This window comes from Giraffa tippelskirchi, chromosome 9, assembly GCF_054371585.1.
Source record: "Giraffa tippelskirchi isolate mGirTip1 chromosome 9, T2T-mGirTip1v1.2.pri, whole genome shotgun sequence".
NCBI classification, from domain to species: domain Eukaryota; kingdom Metazoa; phylum Chordata; class Mammalia; order Artiodactyla; family Giraffidae; genus Giraffa; species Giraffa tippelskirchi.
The window spans coordinates 132,132,985-132,149,310 of NC_137283.1; the positions used below are offsets into that span (position 1 = coordinate 132,132,985).

At 37.3% G+C, this 16,326-nt stretch overlaps 1 protein-coding gene and 1 long non-coding RNA gene across 2 annotated transcripts in view; one reads left to right on the top strand and one right to left on the bottom strand.

The window, feature by feature from the left end:
• The window catches only part of LAMA2 (laminin subunit alpha 2), a 653,829-nt gene that overhangs the window by 453,635 nt on the left and 183,868 nt on the right, over nt 1-16,326 (top strand). The window contains exons 32-33 of the mRNA XM_081529101.1: nt 2,228-2,352; nt 10,919-11,005. Of these exons, the coding sequence (XP_081385227.1) occupies nt 2,228-2,352; nt 10,919-11,005 (212 nt within the window). The remainder of the gene's footprint in view (nt 1-2,227; nt 2,353-10,918; nt 11,006-16,326) is intronic.
• Nucleotides 1-16,326, bottom strand: part of LOC145521105 (uncharacterized) — a 71,589-nt gene that overhangs the window by 29,158 nt on the left and 26,105 nt on the right. The gene's annotated exons all lie outside the window — the stretch shown is intronic.

Below are 16,326 nucleotides of genomic sequence, written 5' to 3' on the forward strand. Positions count from 1 at the left end.
CCAGGAATATCAGCTGCTGCAGATGGTTCACATATCATGAAGACAGATTATTGTCAGTAAATTTTGATTTAGCAAGAAAGATCATATTCATGAGCCTGTACGTATCTTTCAGTGGTGAAATCAGAAGCCTGTTTTTGGTCAGAGGGAAAGTAAATTAGGAATTTAGGGTTAATATATGCACACTACTATATATAAAATAAAATAAACAACATGGACGTACTATATAGCTTGTAATAGCCTATAATGGAAAAGAATCTGAAAAAGAATATATATATATATATATATATATATATATATATATATATATGTGCTTATATATATAAGTGTGTGAGTGTGTGTGTGTGTGTGTGTGTGTGTGTGTTTAAAGCCTGTTTAAAGAATGAAGAGGTGAAAAAGAGATGAGGAAGTATAGACTAGCAATGTGAATAGTGCTTTTTAATAAATCTATTAAAGATAAGATGGAAGTTGTCCAGAAACATGTGATGCCAGAGATTTTTTTTTTTTTAAGATATGAAAGGCTTAATCAACCTCAACTGTCAGTGGAAGTAAACCATCAAAGAAGGAGAAAATTCAGATGCTGGAGGTAATAGGAGACAAAGAAGGCCTTTTTTCTAAACGAAAGTTTAGGAGGAGAGCAGCTTTAGACAAAGAACAATGCACCACTTCTTGTGGACAGAACTAAACATTGAAAGGAAAGAAAGTGAGGCAGAAAAGATGGTCTGTTTGGCAGGAAGATGAGGGAACACCAAATGAGGACTTCCTTTTCCCTGAAAATAAGAAGCTAACATCTGCTAAGAGTGAGGTGGAGAATTAGAAGTTTTGATATTTGTATCCTGTTAGAAAAGTAGATCAATTTAACAGTGAATTATAAAATCTTATTTGTAACACAATGTATTTTCAACTGTAACACCAAAAAATGAAACAAAAGACAGGGTTCCAAAATTCATTGTGATAATGCCACGGTTTCACCCCAGAGAATAGCATAAACTCTCAAAAAGAGTCAGAGGAAGTGACTTAAGTTATTGTTTGTGGTGAAACAATATTCTAAAACTGTTCTTGTTTTCTTTTGGAAATGTCTTAAAGCATTTTACCAAAATACCTCTTATTATGCAAACATAAAAAGAAAATACTGACTTGAGATCCCTGGTTTCAGATTGGGTCCTCTCTGTCTATAGAGAACAATCAACACTTGGCAAGAATTAGATGAATAACATTCTTAATCTGGAAACAAGACTGACTTTTCTTTCTTTCTTTCTTTCTTTTGGATAATTGTTTTCTCTTAAGATATTTATGCTTTCCACCTTGGTTTGGTTTCAAAAAGCCCACTGATGGTCAGGCACCAAGACCTTAGGATTTTTAGCACTTTTTTAACACCTTGTAGAGAAGAAACATAAATAGCAAGATGATACAATAAATTTTAGAAATTTGTGAAGTCTATTCCCCAGATTAGAATAAGAGGAAAATTAATTCAGAGACTGATGTAAGGAAAAGAGAACAGAAACTCTTGCCATTATAGCTACAATAGCCCAGTATTAACTTCTCAAATGAAAGAGCTTCTTTAAAAAATATGTACATATACACAATGAAGTATTACTCAGCCATAAAAAGGAACACATTTGAGTCAGTTCTAATGAGGTGGATGAACCTAGAGCCTATTATACAGAGTGAAGTAAGTCAGGGAGAGAAAGATAAGTATCGTATACTAACACATATATGTGGAATCTAGAAAAATGGTTCTGATGAACTTGTTTGCAAGGCAGCAATGGGCAAACAGACATACAGAACAGACTTATGGACATAGGGAGAGGGGAAGAGAGGGTGAGACGTATAGAGAGAGTAACATGGAAACTTACATTACTATCTGTAAGATAGATAGCCAATGAGAATTTGCTGTATGTCTCAGGGAATGCAAACAGGGGCTCTGTAACAATCTAGAGGGGAAGGAGATGGGAGGGAGGTTCAAGAGGGAGAGGACATATGTACACCTATGACTGACTCATGTTGAGGTTTGACGGAAAACAACAGAATTCTGTAAAGCAATTATCCTTCAATTAAAAAATAAATAAATTTTCAAATATACGTAGGGTTAATAACTGAGTTCTGTCAATGGTGTGTGTGTGTGTGTGCATGTGTGTGTTCACAGGAGCACACAAACTCATAGGTGGGGAGCTCTATGATAAATTATATTCTTTCATTACTTTAAAAACAAACTCCTCTTCCTTTACAGAACTGTCAACATCACACTGCTGGTGACTTCTGTGAACGATGTGCTCTTGGTTATTATGGCATTGTCAAGGGATTGCCAAATGACTGTCAGCAATGTGCTTGCCCTCTAATTTCTTCCAGCAACAAGTAAGACTGAGAAATATTACCATATTTCCCAATCAGTAACACCATCTGTGTAGCACATGGACTTTTCTGTGATTTAGCTATTTTTTTCATGTAGACAAAAATCTCAATTTAAGATAGATTTTTTTTAACAATAGAAAAACATGACAAAAGTGAGCACTTAATACTCTATGGTTCCTTTTTCCTTTAAAACTCTGTCCCAAGTAAATAATGCTTAATAATTAAAATGTAAATACCAATGTTAACATATATTTATGAAATAAATGATTTATGTACAAATGTGTATAATCTTATAAGTTTTTAGAAAGACCTAGTGTATTCATATAATTCTTCAATAACTTCAGCTATGAGGGATTGTTTGATGCATATTATATAAATTTTATAGCTGTTTCCATTCATTTTCTTTGTTTAATTCATGACTGATAAAGAACTATCAGGTAGATAATTGAAAAATAATGTGGTTACAGCAAGATGACTTACTGTTATGCTCCAAAATAAGTCAGTATCTCCCAGAATCACAGCCCCCTTTCTGTTAGGATAATCCAAGCTTGGTACCATGGAAACACAGCCATAAGGGGAAATGATTGCAGGCATATGTTATTTCAGTGCTGTCAGAACGTTCTGCATTGGTTTATGTATTGATGAAACCACCTACCTTTTTGCTAAGACTATCTGCACTTGCTTCTAAATGATTTACAGAATTCAATCTCTACATGGTAGGGAAATTTTTTCTCTAAGAATTTGCTCTTGAAGGAATATAGGGCACTTTGTTCAGAATTAGAATCCTAGATGCCTTATCTTTAGTATATAAGAACCATAATGCAGCTCAGAGGAAGAGAGAGTTCTACCTAGTCCAAGTTTGTTTGTTTGTTTTCCATCTTTGGCTTTGTTTACATTTTGAAGACATTTTCATGTGATTATCTCCCTGTCTTCTACAAGCATCCCTTTTTGGTTGAACAGAACGTAAGTCTTGCATAGGATATCAAATGTGAATTTTTAGATAAATGGGATATTGATGAGGATAAAATACATGATCTTATCATTCATTGAGCAAAAGTGGTTGGTGTGTGAAAGATATTATTTTCATCCTCCTTTCCCTAATCTACCTCTGATGAACTGATCTGAACAAGAGAAAGGTATTTTTTTATGGTTTATTAAAATGAGAATTAATAATTAATTGATAATTTACTGTAGGGTGAACTATAACAAAAGCGACAGGATATATAAAAAAGAAGCAGAACATCTCTTGGAGAGGCTCACAGTTAAATGGGTGTTTTCAGAGAGGTCAACTTAGATTTAAAGAAAATCTGAAGGCACAAAGTACCACACTTGATTTTGGAAACTGAAAGACCATATTAAAAAATTAATAATATTAATAATAAATTTCTGGCTTCGTAGGTGGCACAGTGATAAAGAATCCACCTGCCAGTGAAGGAGCCATGGGAGGTGCAGGTTCGGTCCCTGGGTCAGGAAGATTCCCTGGAGGAGGAAATGGCAACCCACTCCAGTATTCTTGCCCAGAGAATCCCATGGACAGAGGAGCCTGGCAGGCTACAGTTCATGGGGTCACAAAAAGACACGACTGAGCACGCATAATAAATTTTAAATTTATTTAAATTATTAAATTTGCAATAGATTAAAGAGTTTTTACAGGCAGAGATTGTAGAAAATTTACAGAGTAAAAGCTTAGAAGCAGGAAACACAAATCACGTTTAAGTACCGGTAAGAGTTTGGAGCATGGGTTCAAATAGAATTTTATAATTACAGATGAATGAATAAGAGAATGGAGGCCATACTGTAGAAATCCTTGAATACAAGTCTAAGAAATTGCTATTTGATTTTCTATGTAATGAGGAAGCACTACAAATTTTTATTTAAAATAAAAGATTAATGTGATCAGAGCCACACTTTAGGAAGACTGTTATGATGGAATTGAGTATAATGAACTGAAACAGGAAAATAAGAAAAGCAAAGAGACTAATTAAAAAGCTATTGCACTAGCTTAAGCAAAAGATAATTAGAACCTGAAAATAGGTAATAGCAACAAAAATAGAGACAAGGGGATGGATGTGAGGAAAACACAAGGAGATAGATTGTTGAATGTGACCCTGTAGAACTGGTAACTAATTAGATATGACAGGTTTAGCCAAGGCAGGAGTTGAAGCCAGGGCTTTGTAGCCAAACTGACCTCCAAGGTAGTCATTAATGGAAATAGGGAAACCAGAGAGACCTGCTGTAAAAGAAAGACAATTTATGTTTCAAATAAGTTAAATTTATATGAAAGGTCTGTCTGAATGGAAATAGGCATATAGCCACAAGAAATGAAAATCTGAAAATTGGAAGGGCAGATGAAAAAGTGCATACATGCTCAGTTGTGTACAAGCCTTTGTGACCCTATGGTTTATAGCCCACCAGGCTCCTCTATCCATGGGATTTCCCAGGCAGGAATACTGGAGGGTGTTGTCACTTACTACTCTAGGGGATCTTTCCAACCCAGGGTTTGAACCCATGTCTCCTGTGTCTCCTGCATTGCAGGCAGATTCTTTATTGCTTGAAGCCATCAGAGAAGCCTAGATGAAGATAGAGAAATTTCCCAGGGTTGTGTTATTCAAAGGGAGCACATGAGAAGAAGATAGGAATTCATACCTTAGAGAAGTCAGAACAGAAAGAAAAGCCAAGAAAAGAGCTGTTAGGGAGGCTAGGAAACTGAGGCCAGGCCATTGCCAACATAGTGAGAGAAAAGAGCAGCAGAGGATGAACATGGATGCTGCTCTCCCAGGGGAGACTAAGTACATACCATGGCAATTAACCATGTGGGTCTGCAGTGTATTTGGGCAGTCAACAGTGGAAGCAGACATTAGGTTACAAGGGTGTGAGTAAACAGCTCCAAGAAATTTCAAGAAGGGAAGGAGGAGAGAGTACTACTTTGATGATCAGCAAGATCAATAAAAAATGTTTTCATATTTGTTTCATTTTTGCTTTATATGATTTATGCAATATATTTTTTGATGCAAAGGACACTGTTAAAATCAAATATGAAATCAAGGCAGCTAGTTTAATGGCTTTCCAACTTTACTGATTGCAACCACTCTAAGAAAACCTTTTTTTTTGCCTCATAAGCTAGGACACAAAAAAATGTGTGAATATCTATCTATCTATACATATGCACGTGTATGTGTGTGTGTTAGTCATGTCCAACTCTTTGCAACCCCACAGACTGTAGCCCAACAGGCTTCTCTATCAATGGGGATTCTCCAGGCAAGAGTACTGGAGTGGGTTGCCATGCTCTCCTCCAGGGGATCTTCCCAACCAGGGATGGAAACAAGGTCTCCCTCCTTGCAGGCAGATTCTTTACTGTTTGAGCCACCAGAGAAGCACAAGAATACTGGAGTAGGTAGTCTCTCCCTTCTCCAGGGGAACTTCCCGTCATAGGAATCATACGGGTGTCTCCTGCATTGCAGGTGGATTCTTTACCAGCTGAGCTACTCAGGAAGCCCATCTATATTATGTATCAAAATTTTTATTCAATTTTAGTTTCTTGCATTATTAGAAAAACTTTAGTCAAAACACATGAAATGATTTCATAACTCACTCAGGTCATCACATAAAGTTTGGAACATTAATTAACATAGCAAAGACTTTCATATGATGAGGAGAGGCACTTCTCCTTGAGATAAGAAAAACAGATTCTAAAATATAGATAGGCTGAGATACCTCTCTGCAGAGACTTTGGCAAGTGATTACCAACTCACCCACGTTATAAGTTCAAATATTCAATATCTCTTATCAGAACAAATAAACTTTTAACCATTGTGAGAGTATGACATTGCTCACATACCCTCAAGGGTTTCCCCTGCCTACCCACGGAAAAGTCAGATATTTTCACAGAGTATTAGAAACCCTCTGCATTCCAACCCCTTTATCCGGGCTCAATGCCATCTCCTCTCTCTAAAGTTAGGCCAAGTTTGAGTTTCTTGATATTCTCCAAACATGCTCAGCAATTTTTGCCAGAGAAAGAAAAAACTGCATGGTTTCACTTGGGGTGGAATCTAAAACAAACAAACTGGTAGAAACAGTGTACAACGATAGTTGCCACGGACTGGGGAATGGGAGAAATTGGGAGAAGGTGATTAAAGGGAGCAAATTTCAAGTTATGAAGTGAATAAGATCTAAGGATATAATATATAATGTAATGACCATAGTTGATAATACATTACTATATAATGGAAACTTACAAGGCTTCCCTGGTAGCCCAGATGGTAAAGAATGTGCTTGCAATGCAGGAGACCCAGGTTGAGTCACTGGGTCTCCAGTCATTCCCTGGAGAAGGGAATGGCTACCTACGCCAGTATTACTGCGTGGGAAATCCCATGGACAAAGGATCCTGTTGGGCTACAGTCCATGGGTTGCAAAGAGTCAGACACAACTGAGCAACTGAGCACTAGGAGAGTAGAACCTGTGTTCTCAGCCCCCCAAAAAGGTAAATATATGAAGTAATAGATGCGTTAATTATCTAGATGGTGGGAATCCTTTCACACCATACACATGTATCAAATCATCACATGTATACTTTAAATATAGTACAATTTTGTTTGCAGTTATATTTTAATAAACCTGAAAAAAAAAACACAAATTTATAATGTAATATCAGTTAGTGAAAGTGCCAGGAAAAAACTGAACAGCCTCAGTGAATTTGGAGAGAATAGGGTACCCTTCTCATTAGGGTGTTCGATGGAGATCTTCACAAACAGATGAGGCTTGTCCAGAGCCTTGAATAAGTCATGGAGAGAGTCACGTGACTATCTAAAGGAAGGGCCACCCAGCCAGAGGAAAAAGTAAGCACAATGGCCTGGAGATAGCCCACACTTGGCAGACAACAAGTGTCTATGGCAGCTAGAGCAGAGTGAATGGGGATGGGAAGGGTGACAGGAGGTGGAGGCAGGGGAGCTCCAGTGAGTTAGTAGATGTCATGAAGGCTAAACATCTTCCAATGGCAAGAGGTGGCTTAGAATAGGATAATGCAATGAATTAGTAATGGTAACACCAGAAGCATTTGCAGATAGAATACCTGTGGAATCTGAGAGAAAGAAGAAAAAGGTGATTCTGTGATATATGGCAGAGCAGATAGAAGCCACGTATGGCCATTGATTGAGATGGGAAAATGACAGAAAGGTCAGTGGTATTTGGGGGAGAACAGGAGCTCAGTTTTAGATCTGTTGGGATAGATTCAATATTTAGAGCCTTTAAAGACTGAGTGAGGTCATCTAGGGTAAAGAGGACAGGACAGGATAGGATAGAAAACACCTGAAGACTGAACCATGAAGCATATTTGGAAGTCAGGGACGTGACATAGATCCAGCAAAGGAGACTGGAAAGGAACAGTCAGTGAGCTGGGATAAGGGAGTGGAACCCAGGAAGCCACTTCATTTCAGTAGACTCCACAAGAGATGACACAGAATAGCAGGCTGTAAGTCCTAGAAGTTCTGTTGAGTAACTTAGGGATTAACATGCCTAAGGTAACATAAAATGGCCACAGAGAAGAAAAACTATAGGATTTCTAAGTGGCCCTGCAGACAATATGAAAATTGAGAGGAGATAAGGGATTTGGGACCATAAAGAATAAACACAAACCTCAAGTAAGATGTAATTCCTACATCCTCTTTCATAAGTCCATATATATGATGTAAGGAAAAGTTTCAGTCCACCATAATATCATAATTCAAAAAAGTTTACATCAACTATCCAAGGAAAGTTATGACATTCCGGAATCATAATTGAGACAGATACATTACTGTAAAGAAATATAATTTAATCATGTTGGCTCTATAGAATTTCACTTGAATGTGTCAAAATCTGTTTTCCAAGTGCCTATATATGTATATGACTTTGTATGTATGTGTGTTTGTGTGTGTGTATATGTACAGATGAACTCAGCATCAAGCTTTAAATTAAAGAGCTAGAAGCTTGACAGAATGTGTCACTTACATCTCGGTAGGTCTATTTTTGTGAAGGCAAAAAAGAAAAAACCATGGCCAGATAATGAGTTGTGAGTAGTAGATCCCATATTTTGCAAAGGTTAAAATTTATTACTCATTCATGTTCTACTTATTTAATGTATTAGTTGTTGTTCAGTCACTCAGTCGTGTCTTACTCTTTGTGACCCCATGGACTGCAGCATGCCAGGCTTCCCTGTCCTTCACCATTTCCCAGAGCTTGCTCAAGCTCATATCCTTTGAGTCTGTGATGCCATCCAACAATCTTGTCTTCTGTCGTCCCCTTCTCCTCCTGCCTTCAATCTTTACCAGCATCAGGGTCTTAGAATCTAATGTGTTGGCACTTCTAATCAGGTAGCCAAAGTATTGGACCTTCAGCTTCAGCATCAGTCCTTCCAGTGAATATGGAGGATTGATTTCCTTTAGGATTGACTGGTTTGATCTCCTTGCTGTCCAAGGGATGCTCAAGTATCTTCTCCAACACCACAGTTCAAAAGAATCAATCCTTCAGCCCTCAGCCTTCTTTATGGTCCAACTCTCACATCCATACGTGACTACTGGAAAAGCCATAGTTTTGACTAGAAGGACAATTGTCAGCAAAGTAATGTCTGTGCTTTTTAATAGGCTGTCTAGGATTGTCATAGCTTTTCTTCCAAAGAGCAAGCATCTTTTAATTTCATGGCTGCGGTCACCATCTGCAGTAATTTTGGAGCCCAAGAAAATAAAGTCTGTTACTGTTTCCATTGTTTCCCCATCTATTTGCTATGAAATGATGGGACCGGTTGCCATGATCTTAGTTTTTCTTAGTTTTTTGAATGTTGAGTTTTTAAGCTGGCTTTTTCACTCTCCTCTTTCACCTTCAAGAGACTCTTTAGTTCCTCTCCTCTTTCTGCCATAAGGGTGATGTAATCTGCATATCTGACTTTATTGATATTTCTCCCGGCAATCTTAATTCCAGCTCATGCTTCATCCAGTCCAGCATTTTGCATGATTTACTCTGCATATAAGTTAAATAAGCAGGATGACAATATACAGCCTGGACATACTCCTTTCCCAATTTGGAACTAGTTCATTGTTCCATGTCCAGTTCTAATTGTTGCTTTTTGACCTGCATGGAGGACAATTAAAATAGGGTCCTAATGGCACCTGAACAATAGGAGTTGCAACTCTGGTCTACATACTTTATTGCTTTTTCAGCATCAGCTGGCTTAGCAGACCAACAACAGGCAAAACGGTGTTTGCAGCATTGCTGTTTTGCAACATTACCATTGTTTTTCTTTCTAAATTTCCAGAGCACCATGCATTTTGTCCAGTGTAAATGAAGCACTGTTTGTATTTGAAAGAAGTTTGTTACAACCCAAAACTACGTTTTGGCATAGTTTTGTTTTCAAATCTTCTCCAGTCTTTCCTTTGTGGGGTAAGGTGATCAAGAATCCTGGAGCAAGGCTCACTGGCTACAGTCTATCAGTGTTGTCAAAACCAGGCATGTTATACCAGACTGACTTATTAGAAGGGCTTCCCTGGTGGCTCAGTGGTAAAGAATCTGCCAGTGCAGGAGATGTGGGTTTGATCCCTGGGTTTGGAAGATCCTCTGGATAAGGAAATGGCAACTCACTCGATTATTCTTGCCTGGGAAATCCCATAGACAGAGGAACCTGGTGGACTACAGTCCATGGAATCACAAAGTTGGACAGTACTTAGCAACTAAACAACAGCAACAACAACTTAGAAGAGATTATAAAATTGTTAGAAAATCTTACTAATTTTCATGCAGAAAGATTTCCCATCTTATTTCCTTACACTAGATCACATTATTTTGTATTTAAAGTAAAATGTAGTTTGAAATCTATATGTAAATTACAAAGACAGTCTTTATTTTAAGTGAAACATCTATTCACACTTAATGCATTGAAATGCCAGTGGCAATTTGAGCTAAGTTTTAAAAAAAATTAAATTGCTTTTATGTCCCCATTTTTTTTAACCTGAAAGATATTCAGTAATACTTATTCTACTGTCTGACAAATGTGCAAGAATTCTCAACATGGTTTTCTTTTAATTCATGAAAAATAGCACCCTTCCTCTGGATGTTTGATATTTTCATGACTGTCATATAATTATTAAAACTTCACAGTTTTAACATGGTCAGTGTCATACATTGTTAATTCATCAAAAAAACAACCATCTTTATTTGTTAACTATGATATCCTACCCTTGAATGTTGCTCAATCATTAAGTCATGTCTGACTCATTGCAACCCCATGGACTATAGCCTGCCAAGCCCCTCTGTTCAAGGGATTTTTCCAGACAAGGATACTGGAGTGAGTTGCCATTTCCTTCTCTAGGGGATCTTTCTGTCCCAGGGATCAAACTCACATCTTTTTACAGACAGAATCTTTACCACAGAGCCACCAGGGAAGCCCATTACCCTTGAATATGAACTTGTAATTACAAATATGACATTTGTAACCATCAAAAAACAGTTCCAATCATCTAGATATTAGATAGAAGAGATTAAAATTTATAAAAATAAATAAGTCAAATGATTATTTCAATCTTTATTTTTTTTTTTGATTCAGTTTCAGCCCATCTTGTGTCATGGAAGGCCTGGATGATTACCGCTGCACAGCTTGCCCACAGGGATATGAAGGACTGTACTGTGAAAGGTACGAATAGTCATGAGACATAGAGAGCAATGACGCATAGAGGTCATATAACAAAGGATCATAGTAGAAAAGTATTTGTTATTTTTACAATGTCATTTTCATGTTCTCTCATAGTTTATAAGCTTTCAAAAGTATTTTTCTATCTTTAGAGATTATCCAAAGAAAGTTTATATTTTAGCACATATGTGTATACATACACACCCTAATATAGATTAGAAGAGAGAGCATTTTACAAGAACAAATAAATCAATTTCCAAATGTTATGTGTACTTAACAATAACAAAAGCCTGGCAACATATAATTCTAATTTTAGTTCATTGGGAAATATTGGTGGGCACTTACTGCACACACGTTACTATTCTGAGAACTCTAGCACTACATCAGGAAGTGTATACATAATTCAGAATATAAATTGTATCAAGCATTTTTAACTAGCACAATCCAAACATTAAAGTGTTAATTGATTCTCCTTTTCAACATACATACAAAAAATTATTTAAAGGCTTCCTCTCACCATATTTTTTACAAATTCTAATAATGCATGTACGTAGTTATCAGTTGAGCCTAAAGATTGATGCTGTGAAAGTGCTGCAATCAGTATGCCAGCAAATTTGGAAAACTCAGCAGTGGCAACAAGACTGGAAAAGGTCAGTTTTCATTCCAATCCCAAAGAAAGGCAATGCCAAAGAATGCTCAAACTACCGCACTATTGCACTCATCTCACACTCTAGTAAAGTAATTCTCAAAATTCTCCAAGCCAGGCTTCAACAATACGTGAACCATGAACTTCCAGATGGCCAAGCTGATTTTAGAAAAGGCAGAGGAACCAGAGATCAAATTTCCAACATCTGCTGTATCATCAAAAATACAAGAGAGTCCCAGAAAAACATCTGTTTCTGCTTTATTGACTATGCCAAAGCCTTTGAGTGTGTGGATCACAATAAACTGTGGAAAATTCTGAAAGAGATGGGAATACCAGACCACCTGACCTGCCTCTTGAGGAATCTGTATGCAGGTCAGGAAGCAACAGTTAGAACTGGACATGGAACAACAGACTGGTTCCAAATAGGAAAAGGAGTACATCAAGGCTATATATTGTCACCCTGCTTATTTAACTTATATGAAGAGCACATCATGAGAAACGCTGAGCTGGATGAAGCACAAGCTGGAATCAAGATTGCTGGGAGAAATGTCAATAACCTCAGATATGCAGATGACACCACCGTTATGGCAGAAAGTGAAGAAGATCTAAAAAGCCTCTTGATGAACGTGAAAACTTTGCTTAAAGCTCAACATTCAGAAAACAAAGATCATGGCATCCAGTCCCATCATTTCATGGCAAATAGATGTGGAAACAGTGGCAGACTTTATATTTTTTTGGCTCTAAATCACTGCAAATGGTGATTGCAGCCATGAAATTAAAAGATGCTTCCTCCTTGGGAGAAAAGTTATCATCAACCTAGACAGCATACTAAAAAGCAGAAACATTATTTTGCCAACAAAGGTCCGTCTAGTCAAAGCTGTGGTTTTTCCAGTAGTCATGTATGGATGTGAGAGTTGGACTATAAAGAAATCTGAGCACCAAAGAATTGATTCTTTTGAACTGTGTTGTTGGAGTAGACCCTTGGGAGTCCCTTGGACTGCAAAGAGATCCAACCAGTCCATCCTAAAGGAGATCAGTCCTGAGTGTTCAATGGAAGGACTGATGTTGAAGCTGAAACTCCAATACTTGGCCACCTGATGCAAAGAGCTGACTTATTGGAAAAGACCCTGATGCTGGGAAAGATTGAAAGCAGGAGGAGAAGGGGATTACAGAGGATGAGATGGTTGGATGGCATTACTGACTCAATGGGCATGAGTTTGAGTAAATTCCAGGAGTTGGTGATGGACAGGGAGGCCTGGCTTGCTGCAGTCCATGGGGTCACAAAGAGTTGAACACAGCTGAGTGACTGAACTGCACTGAACTGTAGTTATTAAATGGAATGCTAACTGTAATAGAAATGTGAAGTTAAGAAAACAGTTCTACATCAAAGAACTGATTCCAGGGAACGTTAATAGAAAAGAGCTCCCCCAAAAATCTCTATACCTGCACTGAAACCAAGCTCTACGCAAGAGCTAACAAGTTCCAGTGCAAGCCATAACCACAATAATTCTCCAGCAAAGCGGGAACACAGCCCTCAGCATTTAAAGACAGGCTGCCCAAAGCCATGCCAAACCCATAGATACCCAACAACTCACTACTGGACACTTCATTGCACTCCAGAGAGAAGGGCTCCACCCACCAGAACAAAGACAGAAGATCCCATGACCAGGAAACCTTGATAAGCCCCTAGTCCAACCCCACCCACAGGGATCAGGCTCCACAATAAAGAGGAACCACAAACTTCCAGGCTACAAAAGGGCACCCCAAACACAGCAATCTAAACAAAATGAAAAGCAGAGAAATATTCAGCAGGTAAAGGAATGTGATAAATGCCCAGTAAACCAAACAAAAGAAGAGGAGATAGGGAGTCTACCTGAAAAAGAATTCAGAATAATGATAGTACAGATGATCCAAAATATTGAAAACAAAATGGAGTTACAGATAAATAGACTAGAGACAAGGATTGAGAAGCTGCAAGAAATGTTTAGTAAGGACCTAGAATAAATATAGAAGTGTCAATCAATAAAGAATAATGTAATAACTGAGATCAAAAGCACTCTGGAGGGAACCAACAGTAAAATAAATGAGGCAGAAGAGAGGATAAGTGAGGTGGAAGATAGAATGGTGGAAATAAATGAAGCAGAGAGAAAAAAAGAAAAACAAATTAAAAGAAATGAGGACAACCTCAGAGACCTCTGGGACAACGTTCAATGCCACCAACAAATGAATCATAGGTGTCCCAGAAGAAGAAGACGAAAAGAAAGAGCACGAGAAAATACTTGAGGAGATAATAGTTGAATACTTCCCTAACATGGGGAAGGAAATAGCCACCCAAGTCCAAGAAACCCAGAGAGTCCCAAACAGGGTAAACCCAAGTCGAAACACCCCAAGACGCATATTGATCAAACTAATGAAGATCAAACACAAAGAGCAAATATCAAAAGCAGCAAGGGAAAAGCAACAAATTATACACAAGGGGATCCCCATAAGGGTAACAGCTGATCTTTCAATAGAAACTCTTCAGGCCAGAAGGGAATGGCAGGACATACTTAAAGTGATAAAAGAGAAAGACCTACAACCCAGATTACTGTACTTAGTAAGGATCTCATTCAGAAATGAAGGATAAATCAAAAGCTTTATAGAAAAGCAAAAGCTGAGAGAATTCAGCACCACCAAACCAGCTCTTCAACACATGCTAAAGGATCTTCTTCAAGACAGGAAGCACAGTAAAGATTTATAAACTCGAACCTAAAACAACAATAATTACCTTAAATATAAATGGGTTGAATGCCCCAACTAAGAGACAAAGACTGGCTGAATGGATACAAAAACAAGGCCCCTGTACAACAGACCACCTCAAACCAAGGGACACGTACAGACTGAAATTGAAGGGCTGGAAAGTGATATTTCATGCAAATAGAGACCAAATGAAAGCAGGAGTAGAAATACTCATATCAAGTAAAATAGACTTTGAAATAAAGGCCATGAAAAGAGACAAAGAAGGTCACTACATAATAATCAAAGGGTCAATCCAAAAAGAAGATATAAAAATTATATATGAACCCAACATAGGAGTATCTCAATACATAAGGCAAATGTTAACAAATGTGAAAGGGGAAATTAACAGTAACACAATTATAGTGGCAAACTTTAATACCCCACTCACACCTATGGATAGATCAACCAAACAGAAAATTAGCAAAGAAACACAAGCTTTAAATGATACAATGGATCAGTTAAACCTAATTGATATCTATAGGACATTTCACCCCAAAACAATGAATTTCACCTTTTTCTCAAGCGCACACAGAACATTCTCCAGGATGGATCACATCCTGGGGCATAAATCTAGCCTTGGTAAATTCAAAAAAACTGAATCATTTCAAGTATCTTTTCTGATAACAATGCAGTAAGATTAGATGTCAACTACAAGAAAAAATACTGTTAACAATACAAACAGATGGAGGCTAAGCAATATGCTTCTGAATAACCCACAAATCATAGAAGAAATCAAAAAGTAAATCAAAATATGCATAGAAAGAAATAAAAATGAAAACATGACAACCCAAAACCTATGGGATTCAGTAAAAGCAGTGCTAAGGGGAAGTTTCATAGCAATACAAGCTTACCTCAAGAAGCAAGGGAAAAATCAAATAAATAACTTTACACCTAAAGCAACTAGAAAAAGAAGAAATGAAGAAACCCAAGGTTAATAGAAGGAAAGAAATCATAAAAATCAGAGCAGAAATAAATGAAAAAGAGACAAAAGAGACTATAGCAAGAATCAACAAAACTAAAAGCTGGTTCTTTGAGAAGATATATAAAATAGACAAACCATTAGCCAGATTCATCGAGAAAAAAAGTGTGAAGAATCAAATCAACAAAATTAGAAATGAAAATGAAGAAATTACAAAAGACAACACAGAAATACAAAGGATCTTGAGACTACTATCAGCAATGATGTGCCAATAAAATGGACAACTTGGAAGAAATGGACAAATTCTTAGAAAAGTATAACCTTCCAAAACGGAACCAGGAAGAAATAGAAAATCTTAACAGACCCATCACAAGCATGGAAATCGAAACTGTAATCAAAAACCTTCCAACAAACAAAAGCCCAGGACCAGATGACTTCACAGGTGAATTCTACCAAAAATTTAGAGAAGAGCTAACAACAATCCTACTGAAACTCTTCCAGAAAATTGCAGAGAAGGGTAAACTCCCAAACTCATTTTATGAGGCCACCATTACCCTAATACCAAAACCAGACGAAGATGCTACAGGAAAAGAAAACTACAGGCCAATATCAGTGATGAACATAGATGCAAAAATCCTTAACAAAAACGAGCAAACAGAATCCAACAACATATTAAAAAGCTCATACATCATGACCAAGTGGGCTTAATCCCAGGGATGCAAGGATTCTTCAATATTTGCAAATCAATCAATGTATACACCATGTCAACAAATTGAAAGATAAAAACTATATGATTATCTCAATAGATGCAGAGAAAGCCTTTGACAAAATTCAATGCCAATTTATGATAAAAATTCTCCAGAAAGCAGGCATAGAAGGAACATACCTCAACATAATAAAAGCCATACATGATAAATGCACAGCAAACATTATCCTTAATGGCAGAAAATTGAAAAAGTTTCCCCTAAAGTCAGGAACAAG